Source organism: Gymnoscopelus braueri, assembly GCF_963280865.1.
Source record: "Gymnoscopelus braueri genome assembly, chromosome: 3".
Classification (NCBI taxonomy): Eukaryota; Metazoa; Chordata; class Actinopteri; order Myctophiformes; family Myctophidae; genus Gymnoscopelus; species Gymnoscopelus braueri.
This window is the reverse complement of record NC_137612.1, coordinates 32074713-32096870: the sequence shown is the minus strand read 5'-3', so window position 1 is coordinate 32096870 and position 22158 is coordinate 32074713. Positions and strand designations below refer to the sequence as shown.

Here is a 22158-nt window from a genome sequence, read left to right as displayed (position 1 = left end):
ATTGTGCATAATACTGAGATTCAAGTCTAAATACACACAAACACAATGACAGTCTTTACTGCATGGCCTCAAACTCTTAATTAGGGTTATATAATGGTTACATAACCATTTTAGTCACTTGAAAAAGTTTTTCATTTTTGATCAAAGCATTAAGGCAGTTGCAGTAGGCCTACCAATCATTGCAGTTCTAGTATGGTACACAGTCTACATTTGTACATATGACTTATATATTTGGTGACAGGGAGAAAGACAAAAAAAAAGGTACTGCAGAGCTTGTTTGATCAAATACCACAGAGAGGAGCTTTTACGAAAGAAATGTGAATGTCAAATTTCAAACATGTCTCCTAACTTTAGAGATGAATCAAATTTTAAAGTGTGTTAGAAAAAATAGTGAATAAAGTGCTTCCCAAGAGTCTGACATGCACACTCCTTTCTTGTTTGTGACTGTCAATAATGTGACTTGCTATATGGTGATCATGCTAACATGAAGAAAACTTTTTCTTTTTCGTTTTTTAACTGAATTGTGGGTGTGGTTCTTCTTTGCTTCAAATACTTTTTTTGTTATTTGAGGAGACCTGAATATTTTACTAATTGTTTGTGAAATAATGCATTTTTCTAAAAAAGCCGGACTGTTAAACCTCACCATGTTAATAATAATGATCATTTTCAGAGGGAAAAAATAAATCACTGTCATTCACTAGATGGAGCTACAGCATTGCAAAGTTAACGTGTCTGTTTTGACATAAAGTGACAGGTTTCATAGAGGATGATAATTTTTTTATGGAGACATTTCTCATGTAGTGCTATGATTAAACATTTTAAATACACCCGGACATCCTTCGATGCCAGTCCTTTCAGGGTGTTACTGTTTTAATGACAGTAAAAGACACATCACATTCAACAGTAATGATAAAGCACTACATTGCCTCATCAACCCACACAATTACGTCAAGGCTTTCAAATACTGTGAGAACAGAGTTTAAGAAGATTTCTCTTCTCTGTTTCCTTCTGAACTCTTTGACATTGAACATTGCTATTGTAGATGGATTAGTTTATCGTAATCCCGAGTCTCCCAGTAAAAAAGAAAGTATATTAAAACTTTCACAGCCCATTTACGAGCTCTTAACAGGCCAGGCAATGGAGCAGCTACAACAATGGCCCTCTGGTAAATAGGGAAGTCTCTGATGGGGCCGCCTTATATGGAAACCCTTAGCTACTTAAACCCTATTTAATTCATTCACTAGGGTACCCCCAGTGGTCCCTTCCTTTTTTCCCTCTACACCAAATCTCTGTCGAAAACAGCTCATCTATAAGCTCACAGCATGTCACGTTGTGACAAATTGATGAAGCTTGTAGATCTGCAATTTTCACCAAATGTTTGCCTGGAGTATTATCACATGCCCTGAATAGGGACGCTAGGGTCTATGTGGTTAATTAGACCCAAAGTCATTAAAAGTGTCTGGAGTTAGTATTATTACCTTATCACCATATTAAAGAGATAGCCACGCTCTCTGGTAATTGAGTCGGGCCCCACAACACACAGGGAAAATGTGTTGGTGCCCTCAAGTGTTTCCAGAACAACAGGTTTTCTGGCATTTTCTCATGGAGTTTGGACTGACCTCCTCTGTCTCCCCCTCCATCTCTGCTCATCCCCTGTTTGTTCTCTGGTCTGATTTCTCCCTGCAGAGGCATAAATCAAATGGGTAGATCAAAGAGGGGAAATGCAGGGGACATGTATAATTAAAGATGTTTATTCTTGATACAGCTTCCCCCCTGTTAATGAACCGTTGATTTGGTTCTCATAAAGATGTCTCACGCATGGCAGGAAATTGAGCTTCCAAAATAACTTAATGGTTTGCTTTGATTGGATTGACGTGACGATATTAAGTCCTACAGGGTTATTATCACAGTGCAACTGTTGATTATGCCCACACGACAGCATTTGAGAAAAATGCCCAAACTGCTGTCAGGGCAGCTGCTAAAAGATTTAAACCTCATTAAAATTGAACTATCACTGCCGTGTGTATTCGATAATTTAATCCAAAGTACTCCTTTGTTGACATTAGTGTGACGAAGTTGTTTTTGGACCAAAAAGGCAACATCTACACATCTGCGTTTCAAGCTTATTTTAACGCAGCTGTCACAATTTTGTCAGTGCTGGCCTAACTCTTACCCTATCCCTAACTCTACCCGAACCCAAACGCTGATGAAGGCCAGAAGGGGCGAAACACCTTTGTTTCAGTGACTGCTGCTGCTGCATTAAAACAAGCTTTTTCTTGTGAATGTGGATGTTCCCTTTTTCATTATGTATGTGTAAAAACCTACAACCCGGCATTAATCTAAGTTTGTGTGAGTTGAATCGGGTCGATCCTTTGGTCTTTGTTTTTGGTCACATCTGTGTCCATTGTTTAGAGCTTCCTATGAGGTAATATGAGGTTTTGCAATACAATAATACACACAACAGTACAAGATGTTTTAGATTTCCACTAGATGGCTGAACTCATTCAACATCTATAGCTGTTCTCCTCATTTCACATTTCACATGAACTCTAACCCAATACCCCTAACCCTTTTGAATCCTTCAAAGGGCTTTGTTCTTCTTTGTTCTTCTGTTTACAATAACTTGTTGAACCGAGTTGAATGTTGAATGTTAGTTTAATTCCCAGAATGTAAAATTTGACCCAGCTGTTGCTGTTTGGGTTTGCAACAATAGCCTTTTGTCCCCTCTTTCATCAATATTGGGCCAGAAGAGAGGCCAGTATATTTCTAGACCATTAAATAACAGCAAACTCTATCTCAAAAGAATAGGCTCATTTGGCAGCGTCTTACGGTCTGTCAGTACAGTTAAGATGCTCTTGGAGATGTTTTTGGTGAGAAACTGAACCCTGGCCCCTTACGGCTCTGTTTGGAATTTCAATTGTAACTTATGGGAGGTCTATGAAGCGCCTTTCCATAGCCTTCACTGCCTTGTTCATTTTATCTCATTTTATCGAAGTGGAAACACGTCACCCCTCCCTCACATGATAATTGTCTTAAAGAAATGCTAAAGGAGACAAGAAGGAATAAAAGCAGAGAGAAGTGCTAGGGGCTGAGGTTGAGTCTGGAAAAAAAGGTCAAATGGGGAGTGAGTTTGTAGTTCTGACTGCAAGAGGTACACTAGTTTATTTCGTAGCTTAGGAGACAGGAGGGAGAAGAGTCTAATACGTGTGGAGCATTGGCCACTGTGTTTTAGGGAAGGTCCTGTCTCCTGTGTATGTTGATCTAAGTCAGTGGGAAGGCTTGTGGGGTTGGATCATGTCCTGAAGATAATGGAGTACCATGCTCTTGATTCCCTATAGGCCATCACCAATGTTTTGTTCTGTATGGGCAGCAACTGGAAGCCAGTGAAGGAAACACTTTTCAACCTTTTTCTTTCTCCTACTTATTTTTTTCCCCTGTTCTCTTCTTCCTTCACACTTGATCAGAGAGCTTACAGTATTATGTATTGTCTCTGATGGCCTGTATTTGAAAAAAGGAAAACAGAAAATAAATCATCAACCCGACCAAGCAGAAAAATATGACAAGTAGGGTATCATGACAGAATGCAGACCATGTCCTTTACCAGAAACTGAAGTTCCTTACACAATCTGGGGGATGATCTTTTAATTTTGAGATATTTTTGGGGGTTTTCGCCTTTATTTGATAGTTCACAGTGGAGATGGACTGGAAACAGGGAGAGAGAGACGGGACTCGAACCCGCGATGCACTGTCAGGATACATTTGAGCCTAAGTGCCCAGACCGCCTAGCCAGCGGTCCGGGCCCTAGGGGATGATTTTAAGTACACAGCTGCAGTGCAACAAGATAAACATAAAATAAATTAGTCAATTTGCTCATTATTATATCAAACATCTTTCTTGATCTGAGCCTGACTGTACACTTGATAAGAACCCTCCAGTGGGAGCTGTCTGACAGCCACTGGTCCCTTTTTTCTTTGCTTATGCTTTGCTGTAAAATACTCCACAAATGCATTTAACGTGTGAGCACTTGGGACACTGATGCACGTGGGGCACTAACTTATTGCACGCCATTGGCACTAATGCACGCGCCGTCTGCTATAACTCCCCAGCGTATTATTAGTGGTCTTCCTGCTTGACGCAGAGATGTGTAACATCGCATCAGTGCTCCCATGCATCCTGCTGGATGTCATCCAGCGGTGAAACCGATCCACTGCGCTCTGTCTTTGCAAACTTTAATTGCAATTATACCACAGAAGAAACAATCAATAGTCCCCGACGCCCCCCCCACCCTCCGTTCTCCATCTCTTTCACCCTGCTCTGATTCTGTACAAGCTCACAACGCATCAGGGATGCAAAGTGTTCGAGCTTGTAAATCTGTTATTTTCATCGCTTGACACTGTCGTACGACGGAGCGTGAATTAGGCATTATTCTTTTCCTCTCTCGCTCCCCGTCCTCATTTCTCTTTATCCAGCATGCAAGTGCCATAACAAGCAGCGCCGCAGCGGGCGATATGGGTTATGGAGAAGAGGGAGTGGGAGTGGGTTGGCGACGCAGCACTGAGAGTAAACGTGCCTCATACCGCAGGCCTGAGACAGATGATCTGCCGTGGCTCAAGGGGTTCTGATTGATCCCCCATAGTGCCGTTCATCCATCACTGTCTTACGGAGCGGCCTTCTACTGTGCCTACTGCACCCCCACACCCCTAGGTCTCAGCTGTGGGTGAGAGGCTGGGCGTGACATGGGCCCTGGCCCTCAGATGCAGCAGTGATAGTCAGAGGCCACTGGAGTGGAACTGGAGCTTCTCTGTGCTCCACTGACAGATAGGAGAGGGAGAGATGATTAAGGATGTTGTATTTCTTCACTTGTTGTCACACAAATATGTCAGTGGTTGACTGGAGGAGGAGGCAGACTCTCTTTAAGGACTGTTAGAATGCCTTGGAACATTCACACTATGTGCAAAACATTCATTAATGAAAGGATTCCTGGGTAAAAAAAAATCTACCACAAAAAAACTAGCACAAATATAATAAATAATACCTGATTAATCCCAGATGATTTGTCCTGAAAGTGATAAAAAAAAAAACTATACATTTGTGAATAAAATGAACAGTGAGGCAGTTAGTGTAGTTCTTCTTTAAAAGCATGTGCAGCACATTTATACCGGTAGTCTGCTGTCATCCTAATTATTCCCTGAGGAGAAGGAAGAAAAATAACTGCATGTCAATTAGCACAATTTAAGTGAAGAAGTGGATAACGCTAACTGGCTAATTTACAGAATAACGTGTTGAATCATGGGAGACCGCTAACAAGGATTCACACGCACGCACGCACGCACACGCACACACACACACACACACACACACACACACACACACACACACACACACACACACACACACACACACACACACACACACACACACACACACACACAACACACACACACACAAACACGCATGTGCGCAGTCTTTCAGCAGTCCACAGTTATTTGATATTAACCACATGTAATAATAGGCGAACATTCTGTGAGAAAGGAGCAGATCTACATGCTTACAACGCAACACAATGTGGTGTGTTATGAGCTTGTAGATTGGCTATTTTTGGCAAAGAGATTTGGGGCCCTATTTTGTGTAAAGGGAAAAGGGGATGGGGCAATACAAATCCGTGGGGGACCCCGGTCAACGAGGTATACAGGGTTTAAGTAGTTAAACAAACCTTTGTTTTATAAATTCATTGTGCATTCTGTCAATCTTCACCCCGTGATCTTACCACGTACTGACAGTTTGGAGCACAGGGATTGAGAGAATCCTGCGGTGAAGCTATACCGCGGCCTGTTCCATGCAGTATTTGTCAAGCATGACTGGAGTTTAAATTATAAACTATAGATAAAGGGCAGAAGGTGAACTTGGATGTTACTGGGACTTGACTGAACACGATCACTTGACATATTAATTTGGACTTATTTGTATTTTTTTTTAAACTGATTTATTTTCCACATTGAAGAAAGCTTTGATTACATCAATGTCATTGCGCGCAAAAATTACTACCAGCTGAATTTTATGTGCATGTGACAATAAACACCTTGAATTTGAACAAGTGCATGCATGCATGAGTTCAATAGTGTTCTACAGCCTACATGGTAAAACAAATCTTTTAAATATTTGATGTATACGTCTTTAAACTTTTAAAGGTTTGGATGAATGATACTGAAAAGGAGGTAAAAAAAAATACAATACAACGATAACTGCACACAAAAAAAGGCTTGTTTTGTAGTATGACAAACTAGGATTGGGAGGGAGGTGGTAGTGAAATACCAGGCTATAAATAAAGCACTTCCTTCAGAGTTATGAGCGTGCAGGATTTTCTGTTGTTCTACTGTAGTTCATAGAAAGCACCTCACCAATATAGGTGTTTCCCTTTCCTCTGTTTAAAAGAATATATATACATATTTGTGTGTGTGTGTATGTATATATATATATATATATATATATATATACACACATACATATATATATATATATATATATATATATATATATATATACACACATACATATATACATATATACATATATATATACATACGTAGGCTACATATGTTTTTCTTCCTATTTTGTTTGTCTAGTATGTTGGAAATTGTATAAATGTACAGTGTTTATTATACACATGCTGATGTGCTCGGCTGTCTGCACAACCCTCTCCATTGCTTTGCAGTTGAGGTCAGTACAATTCACATACCAGTGTGTGATGCTCTCATTGGTACATCTAAGGCCCAGGACCTTGGGAACTATACCAAACTTCTTCAGGTGTCTAAGATAAACTGAGATAAACTTCTTAATTCACATTTATAACAACAACATCGGCATGGTAAAACATTTTACAAATCCACAGTGCACCAAGCTTACTAATTAATTTTTCTCCATTTCATCTTTGCAAATTCATCAGTATTCCAAAATAATATTTTGGGTTACTTCTCTCTTGATAAACCGGAGAACAAGCTGTAAGAAATGCTCCTCGCACATAGTAGAGCATATAGTATGTTCGGGTTTTAGTCTGCTGAAAGACTATTCAGCCTGGCCTGTGCAACAGGGAATTAGGGATTGAAAGTAATTGGTAATTGTTCATTATTACATGCAGAGTTCACAAATTTGGGACACATTTAAAAAAATCATCTTTGTCAGCCCTGCCTGGGAAAGTCAGCATGGCAATTTCAGAAAATGTACTGTATGATTACAGACAAAAATGTCTGATGCTGACGCTGAGGATGCCCTTTCGTGTACCATTTTGATGACTACACAATGATCATAATTGATTTATACGCAATCAGTATGCCACTCAAGACGGCAACGGAGCAGTCATCACACCACTTGGGTGCGCCTCACAGGGCTCAACAGCACTTCTGTCGTGCCAAGGTGTCAAGGCGTGCTTGCCTTGTTTTCAGTGGTTTTAAAGCCAGCATTGCCTTGTTTTCAATGTTGAGTTTACAGTACAGTACATGGTCTGCATTCTGTCATCGTTCCCTACTTGTCATATTTTGCTGCTTGGTCAGGATGATGATCTTGCAAGCTTTGCTGACACAATGTCTATTGTCTCTATAAGTCCTGGATAGTGGGAAGCTCACATCCACTGATGCGCTCGGCTGTCTGTGTCATTTCACGGCTAATTCAGTAAATAAAAAAAACTGTAAACTAACACATAAAATGTAACCACTTGAACCCTATAGTGTCCCTATTCTGGGCATGTCATAATAGGTAAACTGAAAAATAGCAGATCGTCTATTTTCAGTGAAGAGATTTGGTGTAGGAGGAAAAAAGGAGGAGACCAGCATAGACCCCTGTATAACGGTCAACAAAGTATATAGGGTTTAAGTGGTTAAATAGTCCCCCATCTCTGGCAGCACAGATACTTTTACTAACGTAGGATTAGTTTGGTCTTCTTCTAGGCTACTTGGTTTATCCCTTCACTGATACCCTTGGAGGACTTTCCTGTTGTAACAAATAAGATAAATGATGATTTGAAATGCACCATCATTCTAGGATTCTGTTCTGGCAAATCATTTGCTAAGTTGCTGTCAACAAAAACTAAATGTATGGGTGTAAGGCATTGCAGGGCTGTGCACTGTCTGCCTACTGCTTGATGAATCATAAAAAGCAACAGCTCTGAACATGTAAATTGAACTTTTTTTTTCTAGGTTACACTCAGAATTGACTTTGAACCACAGTGGGAGTTGCTAAACTGTTATTTTATTGACAGAGTTATTCTACATACAACAGCGACAATTGCTGTCATGGACTTTGAAGTTTATTCAAAATCTAGACGTAGTTCTGTCTGTTCAAAATCAATGTAAATTCACTCATAGTAATTGCTTCAGTGAGCAAAACACTGTCAACCATTCAAATGTAATCGGCAGAGTTAATTTTCAATTATCTCGTCACTGAAAACTGATTGCTTTCATGTCACATTATAAACTGCACGCCTATTTTGTTAAATCCATATCTCATTAATACAGTGGTGGTACAATACAATTTACATTTACCTTCTTTGTTGCAAGTACAGTGTGAAACCATACATTAGCAAGAGAGAAGGGAAGAAAGAGACAGAGCACCATATGTGAATATTTGATGTGTTATTGAAAAGAAGTCATTAGGATTAATTCCTCCTCAAGGCCAATTTTCTTCTTTTCTTTTTTCTCTCCCTTTTCTCCCCAATGTAATCATTATGCCAATTGATTCCTCCCCACACATCTGTGTGTTGTCACCGCTGTTGTATCTGACTCACCTGCCAGGGAGGAGCCCCAACCGGGAGGACGTAAAGCCTTCGTTCTACTCCTCCCGCCCAACACTCCCTGCTGACAGGTGTCGCCCCAGCATGTAGGACTACAGTACATGCAGAGACAAATATCACCCTCCCCGCCCGGCTTCCCTCCCTTGAACACAGGCCTTACTGTGTTCATATAGACACCCAACAAAGCCGAATGCACCACGGTGGATTCAAACCCATAACCTCCAGAGCCCTACGTCATCAAGGCCAATTTTTTATTTTCATTTTCGACTCCTTGTGTCAATGGAAGTCTGTAAGAAATTGAGGTAACGTTCCCATACAGTACATTCCATGGAGTTACAGTATAGCTGTAGGCAAGAATCAATGATTCAAAAGCATGTATTTGTGCTTGAAAGTTGTCGGTCAGCTCTAAATCTAGGCTATTTGTAAAAATGAATAAAGCAGTCTTACTTGTCAATTACTTGAAATCAAAATAGGCACAGAGAATCAGCATAATACATATAATATCAAATGTAAATGTAGGTGGCAACACAGAATGCCTTGCGGGCAAAATACTTTCTAATGTCATTTCCCAGTAACTCAATTGCTAAAGTATCTACAGGAGACTAATGTAAATATGAAAGACTTGTATTCCAAAATACCCAGCCACACACCTTGGATGGACCCTGAGGTTTTAAGCTTATTTTGTTTGTGGATGATTTAAACCTTCTGTACCAGGGGTAGATAAACAATGATTCAGAAGAAGAATATTTGTGCTGTATTAAACTTGAGGTGCAGATGCAGTTAACCTATTCTCAGATGCAATCAACTACCCCAAGATGGCTCGAAAAAGCAATAAAAGGATGAAATTATCACTGGAAATTGTATTTAGCCACCTTCATCCGTGCTGGTCCAGTGGTGACTCTTAAGTAGTCTGAGGGAACGGTTACAAAAGTTAGACCCTTGGCGGGGCAGACAGCTCTTAATCCATTCTATGAGTTAACAGACAGTGAAGGGAAGGAGCAGGGGGGGAAGGAGCAGGGGGTTGCACCAGTGAAGTCACTAGAGTAACCCTTCCTTCTTGGTTTTGATTATAGGCAGGGCTTGCTGTGTTCACAGCAAATGAGCGATCTTGACTTCAGGTTTATGTGGCCAAATTGCCAATGCTTACCCGCAAAATACATCATGGAAAAAAGTCTCAAACAGACAGAAAAACATAAATGTGCTCTGTCTATAATGGGGTTGTATCGCACATATAGTTATTTATAGACGGATGACCGTCATTAAAGTATGTGAAATAAAGGTCCAGCCAGGCTCCCGTTACGACCCGGCCTCAAGGGCCCATTCCTGGCAATTATGCGAGTGAAAAATAGAAATAAGCAGTACGCTTGCTGCTGACCATTTACGTAACACCCACTGTAAGTGTGGGTGTGAAGGTGAGATAAATGTAATACGGCCAATGAAGTTACATTTTCCATATAAATTACTTGCACATCACATGAGAGAGAAGACACGATGAGCTGCTGCTTTACTGCACCTCTATCTATGCACCTCTGTTTGGATGTGTTCAGTGAATGGATTCCCCTGCCTGTGTTCTTAACTGCTAATGATCAAACAACTGCCAACCTACCATGTATTCATCCTGGGTAGAACCTGCAGTTAGTTACCCATTATTAGAACTAATGGCCATCTGTCTACGCGAGACCTTGTCTGTCTCTTTAATGACATCATCCCTCTGGTGTGGCGCCAAGACAACAGTTGCTCAGAAGCAAGTTGGATTGGGAGAGGATTGGCGATGGGTTGGTGGAAATTTGTCCTGTGATTATTCCTGGGGAGGTAATAGGTGGATAGGGTCTTGAGTCCTGTGGGTCAAGAGCCTCTGGCTCCCTCTATGCACAGCTTGGTGTCCAATAACTAAGCAGATTTGTCAGTGTGAGTGCAGTGTACGTATTCATCTTCCCTACCAGTTTGTGGGCTGGCACACCGCATAGCTCTGGCCAACGGAAAGGCCATTATGCATGCATGCCCTGGCAGCGAGCTGAGAGGAGAGCAGAGAGGAGCTCCCATGCAGGCCATCTCGCAGTAATAATGTCATCCCCAAAAAACATTAAAGGAGACCCTGACCTTATCAAGCATTATGGGGAATATTTTAACATCACAATTTATCCTATATGGTCTCTAAATTATCATCAAACATTTAGAGATTCAATAAAGAGAATACCCCCGATCAATACTGACAAAGGAAATTGCCATATAGTATTAGATTATTCATTAAACCAACTGATAATATCCATATGGAATGATGATGATGATGTATGATGTAGTTTGTCTTTTACAAGCTATCTAGAATGTACAATTGATACATAAGGTATCAAGACTCTTGATACTGAAAAAAGAAAACATCACTTATTTTCCAAGGTTCCAAGGAAGTTTAAATTAACCTATTTAGTGCTGCTGTAACATTTGAGAGGTAAACATAATGTTTTCCAAAATACCTGACAATTGTGTGCTTCCTTGGAACAGAAGAAAAGTCATACTGCTTGTAATAGAAGGAAGATTATCCAGGAACGGCTGCGTTCCTGGATAATCTTGTAGGCACAACAGTACAATCCTTCTTCATCATCAGATGGTCTCTGGAGTCTGGATCTACTGTTTGATTCCAACTTTTCTGCTGGGAAAGAGACCCATTTTCATGGGTTGACCAACACCAGTGGGAAGAGCTGCATTCCCAGGCCCGATTCACAGGGAGATCTGAGCAAGCTGGCTTAACAGAGTAGGCTGCACAGAACAATGATTTTGTCAGAGATCCATCCAGATACCATTGAAAGAGAATTATTCCCAGGGAAATCTGAGCAGGTTGGCTGAACGATAGTGTAAGGGCAGGCACCGTGAAGGCTCCGTGACCACTGCCACAACAGAAGAATGGCTTTGTCAGACATGCCCATCCAGGTACCACTTAAAGAGAGAGCATTATAGTATCATATTCTTCAGAATAACGTAAAAGGATATGACTAGCCTCTTTGTAGGCTAATCTATTGTCATACACTACCAGGTAGCAATGACAAAAAGAGATATCTGGATGCTGTAATTCCCAGCACTTGCTACTAAAGTAAGACAGAGTAATTTCATATCTTATATCTCGTTCTGCGTTGTGCTGTCACATGGTGTGGCTGCCTAGAATTCACATCACCCCACTGGAGAATATGAGCAAGTCTCAGCTTCCCAATATGCTGCTGATCAATAAAGACGTCGCCTTTATAGATGACTGCCACATTGTTGCAGTCAATACTGTGGCAAATGGCGATTATGGATGCATTATGAGCAATTTCACGGGTGAGCTCCTCTCGCCTCGTGGAGATAGGGTTTCTATGACAGATTTGGCATTAACAGTCTCACAGCACATCTTTGCTGCCTGTCTCTGCTCGGCTCCCTTATTCTCGCTGACATATTTTTCCATTCCAGTCAACACCAAACTACAGAGGATTGGTCTGGGAGGAAATAGATTTGCTCCTGTGTGTGTGTGTGTGTGTGTGTGTGTGTGTGTACTTGCCTGCACAAATGCATGGTGATGATCTGTGTGTGTGTGTGTGTGTGTGTGTGTGTGTGTGTGTGTGTGTGTGTGTGTGTGTGTGTGTGTGTGTGTGTGTGTGTGTGTGTGTGAGAGTGAGTGAGTGAGAGTGTGAGAGCCAACCCCCTGTGGCTGTGAGTGTGTGTGTGTGTGTGTGTGTGTGTGTGTGTGTGTGTGTGTGTGTGTGTGTGTGTGTGTGTGTGTGTGTGTGTGTGTGTGTGTGTGTGTGTGTGTGTGTGTGTAATTTATATGGGTGTACAGTGGTGGTCTGCCCCTTGGATGTGTGTAGTGTGATGGCAAGAAGAGCTGCAGGCGCCTACCTTACAGCCCACGTCAGCAGTTCTACCTCTCTCTCTCTGACCTCTCAAACCCTCATATTTCCCCTGTTTGTGCTCCTATAACCCCCACACACAGTGTTCTACATGAGGATACTGAACCCTGTGCTCATCATAACCGAGTTACATCAAGAACTGTGACTTGGAGGAGCTGCAACAGACCTAGTCGTCAGTCACCCAATGTAAAACACGTGCCATCATCCAATCCTTGCTCTCTCCTGATAGCCTGGGCGAATTTAATTGATCCGGGGTAAGCCACGGCTGTCTACTTTCCCGAGGGTTTTCCCGAGAATTCCCCGAGAGAAGCTGCTCATTTGGGGGATTATGTTTTTTGTTTCTCTTGGTCTTGCATCGCTTCCTCCGAGAGACGTTCTTTAAAAGGATAAGCCCGCAGGAGGAGGGAAATAACACGGAGTTATTATGACTGCATTGTTGTGGCGTCCGTTCGACAGGGATACAAGAAGCATGCAGTCGCGCACCGCCGGGATTTGACAGAAAGCTGCTCTTGCTCTGCCATGATGCGGCTGTTTACTCGGGGTTATAAGCAACCGGCTGCATCGCAGATTGTTTAAAACGGCGTATGAAAACAACTGAGAGTGTTTTAGTTACACATGGTGCTGGGACGCTAAAAAGAAAGGGCTAAATTAATGTAGCTGTCTACTCTACTCTACACACGACGTTTTGCTGCTGTGATTTTTTTTTTGTTCTGGATATTTTATTTTATTTTTTTATTGCCACTTCCCCCCACATTCCGAATTATTTCTGTTCCATCGATTATGGTTAATTTCAAGTTCGGAGACGAAATATCCACTTAAATCGTTCCAGCAGTGCAGTGCGTAAGGAGAGAGGACAGGGTTGGATTCTATCCATCCATGCGCCGCTGGACATCAGTTTATTGATTATGATGGGACTGTGAACGAAGGCAGAAGAAGAACGTGTGGGTTTCTCTGTCGCTTGATCTGTTTTGATCTCAGGCACGAAACAAAAAGGTTGAAATCTCCTGTAAAGATGCTCTGACTTCGCTGCAGGTGTTTGATGGATCTTTGGTCATTTCGCCGGGTAACCCTGAAAGGCTCGTCCCAAAACACGCTCGCCCCCATTTAACATCTCACTGAATGAAAAACATACAAACACATGCGTAGAGGGGCGTGAACTTGCAGTTAGTCACCTCCTTCCAGTTGATCGGTGGAGCCAAACCTTGTGCAGAAAAGTCTTGAGATTTATTCTCCCCGTTTTTCCCGTCTCAACCCCAAGCCTCCACCATGGACACCAAAGCGGAGTCAGAAGACCTGGACAACATGGACTACAAACGGCCGGCTCCCATCGAGGTGTTCGCCAGCAGGTCCACGCTGCACGGCATCTCGCACATGTTCACCTACGAGCGCATGTGCATCAAGCGCACCCTGTGGATCTTGTTCTTCCTGGGCTCCCTGGGGGTCCTGGTGCTGGTGTGCGTGGACCGCGTGCAGCTGTACTTCCAGTACCCCCACGTCACCAAGCTGGACGAGGTGGCGGCCAGCCTGATGGTGTTCCCGGCCGTCACCTTCTGCAACCTCAACTCGTTCCGCTTCAGCAGGGTGACGCGCAACGACCTGTACCACGCCGGGGAGCTCCTCGCCTTGCTCAACGGCAGGTGCGTGTGTGTGTGTGAGTGAGAGTGTGTGTGTGTGTGTGTGTGTGTGTGCGCGCGCGTGTGCGCGTGTGCGTGTGTGAGAGAGAGAGAGAGAGAGAGAGAGAGAGAGAGAGAGAGAGAGAGAGAGAGAGAGAGAGAGAGAGAGAGAGAGAGAGAGAGAGAGAGAGAGAGAGAGAGAGAGAGAGAGAGAGAGAGAGAGAGAGAGAGAGAGAGAGAGAGAGAGCGCGAGAGCGAGCGCGCGTGTGTTTTCGTGCGTGTGCGTGAGAGCATCTCTGTTGCTTGTGCCTTTAGGCCTGTCTCTTTACTTTTTGCTACTGTCACAGACAGGCTGCCACTCAAAAGTTTGCAATAGGTTCTCCAATGTGTTACCTGAATCCATCAGGTTTATTGTACATAGTTAATAAAAAAAAGGCTATTCTCATCATAATGTAATGTTGAGCAATATCAAGCGCATCACCCTAGATTCTTAATAAAAAAGTTGACTAGGCAGTACAGGTTATGTGAACGCTGACTGCACCTCTAAGCCTAAGAAATAATCAGATATATTTGAATAACTGAAAGGGTCATTATAAGGCTGGTTTGATGTATGTTGATGATGCTGAGCTAAAAGCGATCATGCCTCATCATGAAATCATGTGGCAGTGTTTAAACTTTGGCTGGCTTTCGCTGTTCAACTTCTGGCGGCAGTACTACCATGCTGCTATACATGCAACACCTCTTAAGGCACTCTATGAATGTATGAACCTGCACTGACTTTGACCAGAGATAATTGGGGGTTGAAAGGAAGGTTCTCTGTGGTTGAAAGTAACTAAGTACTTCAAGTACTGTACTTTTAAGTAGGCGTAAAGTTTTGAGGTACTTTTACTTTACCTGATTTGAATTTTTCGATACTTTATACTTCTACTCCTGTACATTTCAGAGGCAAATATTGTACCTTTTACTCCACTACAATTATTTTGACAGCTTTAGTTTCTATACTTTGCACGATTTGGTTATTATTTACAAAACATACATTTATTACATTAACCACTTAAGCCTTATTTTATACTTCAGCTATTTGAAAATCACATTTTGATGCTTTGTGTGCTTGGAGATTTGCTATTTCAAAAATCTTTTTTGACAGATTTAGAGATAAATTGTGAAATGGCCCATTCTGCACAACGAGTACTGTAAGAATTTTGATGCAAATATCTTTATAGGCCCACTTTTACTTAAGTAACATTTTCAATGTAGGCCATTTACTTGTAACAAAGTATTTTTACATTGTGACTACTTTAACTTAAGTAAAACATCCGAGTAGTTCTTCCACCACTGGTCGTCTGTGAAAGTAGTGGTTAAAGAGAAAACGTCAAATGGAAGGCATGAGGGTTTATTTTCTTGGACACAGTCACTGTACCAATCAAACAGAAATCCATTTTCCACAGACTCCTTTGTGCCTGACCCCCCCCCCCCCCCTAGAATGGGATTCCCAGCTATTACACTTGTTAATTGTTCACCTTGCTATGACCATTTGACTGCTCGCTGCTATGGCCACCCCACCCTTGACTTCTGTAGCTGTCAACTGCAGATTTATTCACCCTTCTCTCTGCTGCACAGTGTGACTGTGTGGGGTATACATCTGGGAATTGCCAGCCTTAGCTATGTGTTCAGCTCCTTCCAGTTGAAACGGGCCTGCCCTCTCAGAGGACCCCGACTGACATGATGCAAGAACTGAATAACTCAATTGTGTATTGTGGGGGGTTGTGGTGTGGTTACTCAGTTCAAAGACGACACACTAGACACTGCTTCAAAAGAACAGCCAGTTTTAATTCCAGAAGAACCAGTGAGGAACTCGACATTCACAGTAAAATAGTAGGCGAGTCATTCATTTTCACTAGGAACACTAGTAACGGTGTCAACTAACACAAAGTAGTAAACCTAAATTAGGTTTAAAATATTATGCAATAAACTATAAATGCTACCTGGCCAACAGTGCATGAATAATGATAATACAAAATAAGAGAAAAAGATTAGAGTTTAACAATCTCTCAAAACTAATGCTACTAGGAGGAGGAATTGTTTGCATTATTTCTATGTAGAGCATGGTGCTGAAAATCTGACAATATAGCGTCATGAGTCCTCGATGATTTTGTCTTCAATGTTGGGGCCGGGGAGGGGGGCTCTTCATGTGGGTCCTACTTTATTCTAACCACGTACACTTATATGATTTCCCTCCACTTATTATTCACAGCTATTCACACACACACACACACACACACACACACACACACACACACACACACACACACACACACACACACACACACACACACACACACACACACACACACACACACACACACACACACTGCCGTTATGGAAAAAACATCTACATAATAAACACATCTAAATGCCATTTTGAACCCATCACTCAAGTGCACATTTTTTATTATTGATCCACAGGTCTCTGTTGCCTAAGGCACAGCCTGACTGCACTTCTGTGGTGCAGTCAGTTTCCATACTGAATGACATGGCTCGGTGACCTCTTCATATATGCATTCAGATTACTGGAGATAACACTACGGTGAGGAGGGAGATAGATTTCTGGAGGGTGCATGTTCTGGAGCCTTACGTGGGTTATATCTTTCAAAGCTAGCACAGATCTTTCTTTCTTTTTCTTTTTTTTCTCTTTCTGTGGATTTTATTCCCTATGTTGATAGTGTTGGCTGAAATGGCACACCATTAAAGTGCACAAAATGTGCCACATCAGTCTATACCCAATCTACAAATTAGCCTCAAGAACGACTATATTTATGTTTTGAGAAACACATTTCCTAAACTCTAGGTGCGATTGTTACCAAATCTTCTCCTGTAGCTCATTATTGGACCACGCTTATCAAAACTAGAGCCAGGCAGCCAGACATGTAGCTTAGCTTGCTGATATCTTATTTAGTTTTGAAGATATTGTTGACCAATGAACTTCAAAAGGGTGTGGCTCAGCAAATAAATAGAACAAAGTAAATAAAACAACCCTTGGTCCGATCATCACAAAACTTGCAGGAATTGTCTACATGAGTACCTGAAACATACCCGAAAGTTTCATTTCAATCAACCGCTAGGGGCACTACAATTGCAGTGTGGCATAACATAAATCAGACTATAATATTAAAACATGTTTGTCCAAAAAAACGTGCAGGATATGTTTCATATCCTTTTGGTTATGCTAGAAATGTACCCAAAGTTTGGTATGGGGGTGGCGGCGGCATTGCCGTAAAAGGATGTGACCCAGCACAGATTTGGCCATAAATGAAAGAGTATCTGTCATATCTGTTATATTTAATACAAGTGTCAGAAATAGTAAAAGGTTTAGACTCCTCACAGCTTTTGACTTCTAACTGTCTGTGTTGGCTTGAATCCCTGAATCGCTGTTATATGGCTATATGGAGTTGGTCTTGGCAGACATTGTTGGAAATTAGCATATGTTGCGATACCAAGATAAAAAGCAAATCGATTAAGAAAACGTCAAATAAACATCAAATGAAAGGTTGAGAGCAGTCGCTTCCAAGCCAGAGTGACTTTGGGATGATGGCGGACTTCAGACAGGAGGGGGATGGGACTACAAGCAGAGGCAATTAACTTGTGGCTCGTAAGCTGTGTGATGAACAAGCCTTTATCCCCGTGTAATTAGCGCTGTTTGTGAAGCTACTGTGTTGTCCTACTGATAAACACTCAGTCCTCCCTCTCTCTGCATTTCTCACCCCCTCTGTCCAATTGAGCCTCGAGGGAGGTGTTCCCTGCCTCCCTGCAGTCATGCTCTGCGAGAAGTGATGCAGGAGGTGACTTTGGCCGGGGGTGGGACCATCATATTGATGTAGAAAATTGTGTTAGAACCACGTCAGAGGGGCAGGGGAACATGTTATGGAAAAGCTGTTCTGGCTTCCTGCGTTAATGTTAACCATTGAGCATGGATTTGTTCACACCTGGGCAACATGCCACAGGTAGTGTTTGAAGATCATTGAGGAAAAATCAAATGTCATATAGTCATAGTTGCATGTGTTCCCTACATTGAAAGAAACCATTAGTTAGTCTCTGCACTCCTTCAGGGAAGGCAGTCTGTCTGAGACACCATGACGTTAGCTAGGCTATGGCTGTCTTCAGTCTAGCTTAGACTCACAATTACAACACTTTACATTTACTCCACTACTCACTCCAGTCCCGCATTTTTATACCAAGGAAATCAATTGCTCTCTCTTGTGTGTAGCTTCAAGTCACACTCTGTAGTGCAGAACATTGCAGAACATTGCAAGTTAAATTCCACAGGGAATGCAATTATATGGTAATTAGCAAAATAAAGGTCATTTTGAAGTATAGGTAGCATTAATGCAGTATTTGTTGCCAAAATGTTTAATCAGCTGATGAAAGTCAGTGAAGCAATTCTTTCAACAACACAATTTATAATCCCAAGGTGTTTCTTTACCGGAGCAAGCATTCCCTACGTTCACATTAGCAGTAGACTACTGTATGTGAATGCTACATAATGTTAACGTGAGATGACATGATGTAATCAGACTGTTGGAGAGGAAGCGCTGTTGATGGGACAAGAGATCAGATTACCCCTGTTGCAATGTTGTATTTGGACGCATTTGTACATTTGCATTTATAGTGTGATTGCTGTGTGCTGAAGAGAATACAACTGGAGAGGAGACACATAAGTAGGCAATTTTGAGTTGGTATTCGGGTGATGTATCATCTATTCTTGACTGTGTGTAATGTGCTACCTCAATATTTTGCTCCTATTGTTGGGTTGGTTTGTGACATTGCATATCACTTAGAGACATGGAGATTTTCTGGGTTCACATAATTGTATTGCCAATCTTAGCTGCCACGGTTTTCATTTCTACTATCTTAACAATAATTGCATAATGATTGTGTCACAGCCAGGTGCATCATAAAGGAATTATTTTGGGACATTCAGCGAATAATTATCTGTAAATGTGTTAAGACGTTATCTATGACTAATATCTAATACCACTTTTTATGCTTTTATTTTTATACTCTTGTTTTAAAATGTATGTGTGTAATTTGTATGCATTTACATGGCACTTCTGTAAAAAAGACCCAGGTCTCAGTTTGTCTCCCTGTTAAAGTTACAGTTTCAAACAATTAATTATTTTATTTTGTCCAAAGGAAGCGACAGCATTTAGTCATTTTCAAGGACATTGAGCAAACAATCCAACCCACACACAATTGTATAATCACAATTAGTGGTAATTGGGTGTTTAACTGAGATAACACCAAGATGTGATCCTTGTTTTGTCACGTGGCCTGAGGTATCGACACCTAATCAAGTCAAGGGACTGTAGAAAGGATAAGTATAAAGTTCCTTACACACCGGGGCGATTTTTTTCATGCGAATAATATGTTTTTTTTAAAAAACCTTATAAAGTCAATGCAAGCTTACATGGAGCGAAAAAGCGAAGCGAAAAAGCGTCTTTTAATTATTCGGAACGAGTCCGAATTTTGCGTATATTCGCATATTCGCCGGTGTGTAATGACCTTTAACATTGTGTAAGAGACGTTACAGAAGATAGGAGTTTTCTAATCTACTGCGCTTGGGCTATGAAGTCTTAACTGAATTCGGTTCAATGACTACATATGCTATTGTCGAAGACCCCACTGAAAATCACTGGTTATCTTTATTTACTCTGTTCCCTTGTGAGGTGACAAGAAGATACAGATGCTCCTTAACTCCTTTTAGTCCCCTTCGGAAAATGTAAGTGCTCGTGGCCCATAATCCAATTTGGTCCCCCCCCACCCCACGTAATGAGTGTGCAGTGATTGCTTTGGGGAGTAGTGGCGGGGCAATATAAAAATTCCACCCATATTGTTGTGATTGTATCGGTTTAATCCATTAAAACCGGTAAAGCATCTGTGCCATTTTACATTTTAGGTAAAATATATATATATAGCTAATATATATGTATATATATATATATATATATAGCAACATTTTCAGAAAACTCTTACGATTTAGAAAAGTGGTTCTCAAAAATAGCAGATCTTCAAGCTCACAGTGCTTCACTTCGTGCAGTGCTGCAAGCTTGTACATCTGCTATTTTGGAGATTTAAAAAAAAAAAGTGTTTTTGAATAACTTTGAATTTTGAACACAAATCTTCTCTTCTAGGGGTCCAGGGCACAAAACATTTTCAGATGGGGGGGGGGGGGGGGGGGGAAGGGTCCGCGGCCAAATACATATCATTTTGGGGGTCCTTGACATGAAAATGTTTGAGAACTACTCATTTAGAAGGCATTTGTAGAATCGGCCTCAGGTCTCAATGGGTTAAAGAAAAGCCTCCTGACTAGGGGATGTGAGTGCATGCAGCGTCTTAAGTGCTCTCCTGGCAGCTATGTGCTCCTTATAAGACGGAGACTAGGGATACAATTCAATTAAGTTAAGGAATCAGCCACAACAAGCTGTGTCTTTCTAGTAGAATAAAAAAACATGACAAGGTGGTGATGCAGTCCCAACGGGGACAGCGGCTACTGAGCTGGGTTTATATTTTTTTTATCTGAGATTTAGCCTCAGTTTGACCTAACTGAGAAAAATTCTGTCAATATTTGGTTTCGTGCAGTGTGGCTTGCCAAACTTCTTAATATTTTAGTAAACTATAGAGTGCATATTCATTTCTCTTATAAAGGTGTGGAGTAAAAATTGCCAACACACCAGTCAGTTGCAGTAATTACTGTATTATTCATCTTATGTGCTGTTACAGCTATGTTATTACTTATTGACTACTGATAGCGCCCATGTATCTGAAAGGAAAGGAAATTACAGCCGGTTTCCCTGTCTTTACTTATTAGCATAATCTCTTTAAGTCAGAGGGAAACGTTAACAGGACCTTGAAGGGATAGTCAATGGTAAGGCACTTAGGTAGAGTATTCTGATGTCACTATGTTTACACAGTCTACCAGGGGTCTTCTAATGTCCATGTGAAGCCATTCTGTTAGTGGAGGTCTTTATACCTTTGACATAATGAGGCATAATGGGGCATCCATCGCTGAATAGATACCATCTGGGAATTAGAAGGGCCTTGGTCCGCCCCTCTGGTCTGCCCAGCTTGTGTCGAAGAGTCCCTGAGCAAGAGCCCAAACTGCTCCCCGGGCACTGTATTAATAGTTCCCACTTCGAGTCCTAACACTGTAGTTAGGATGGGTGAATGCAGTGGACAAATGTCCACTGCATTCATGTTCAAAGGTACAGTTACAAAAAATAAATAGGAGTGCAGACAAAATTATGAAATTACAATTATAAAGTATTATGGTGTTAATAAGTCCTAGACCTAGACCTTGGTTGTATATCCTACTGTATCCTGCTATCCTATCCTACTATATAATAAGGAAACCTCTGTCATCAAAACCTGTCTGTTCCACATGGTTCTCCTCTGTGGCTTGAGCAATTGATCTGAACTTGCATACGACCATTGGCCATTTGTATAATTATGCACACAACCACGATGCCCGTTTTTCACTTTCCCAAAATGTAAGTTGTTTATTATCGTTTTTTAGTAAACGCCGGAGATTTTGAGTTATGGCTATGGGATCTGTCGTCGCCAAGGTTACAGCCCTGCAAGCTATGGGATCATCTCTAGCGACTGGCTACAAACGGCCACACAGACAGAACGGTAGAACACATACACGCTGCAAACTTTTTACATTTACAGCCCACTGTGTTTTATAAACGGGAGGACGTTTTGGATATCATCTTCATAGCACTAGCACGCAGAGTTTACACGTGCACTGTGATGAAATGATATGACTGAATGACAGCGGGATTTGGCAGAGGGGGATTGAAGTTAAGATCATATCCATGTCGCTCCGCATGAT

The 22158-nt window shown here is 41.6% G+C and overlaps 1 protein-coding gene across 1 annotated transcript in view; it reads left to right on the top strand.

Annotated features, from left to right (window-relative positions):
• Nucleotides 1-12956: 12956 nt before the first annotated feature.
• Nucleotides 12957-22158, top strand: part of asic1b (acid-sensing (proton-gated) ion channel 1b) — a gene marked incomplete at its 5' end in the record, with an annotated part of 237810 nt that continues 228608 nt past the window's right edge. The window contains one exon of the mRNA XM_080424274.1: nucleotides 12957-14294. Within this exon, the coding sequence (XP_080280400.1) occupies nucleotides 13924-14294 (371 nt within the window). The remainder of the gene's footprint in view (nucleotides 14295-22158) is intronic.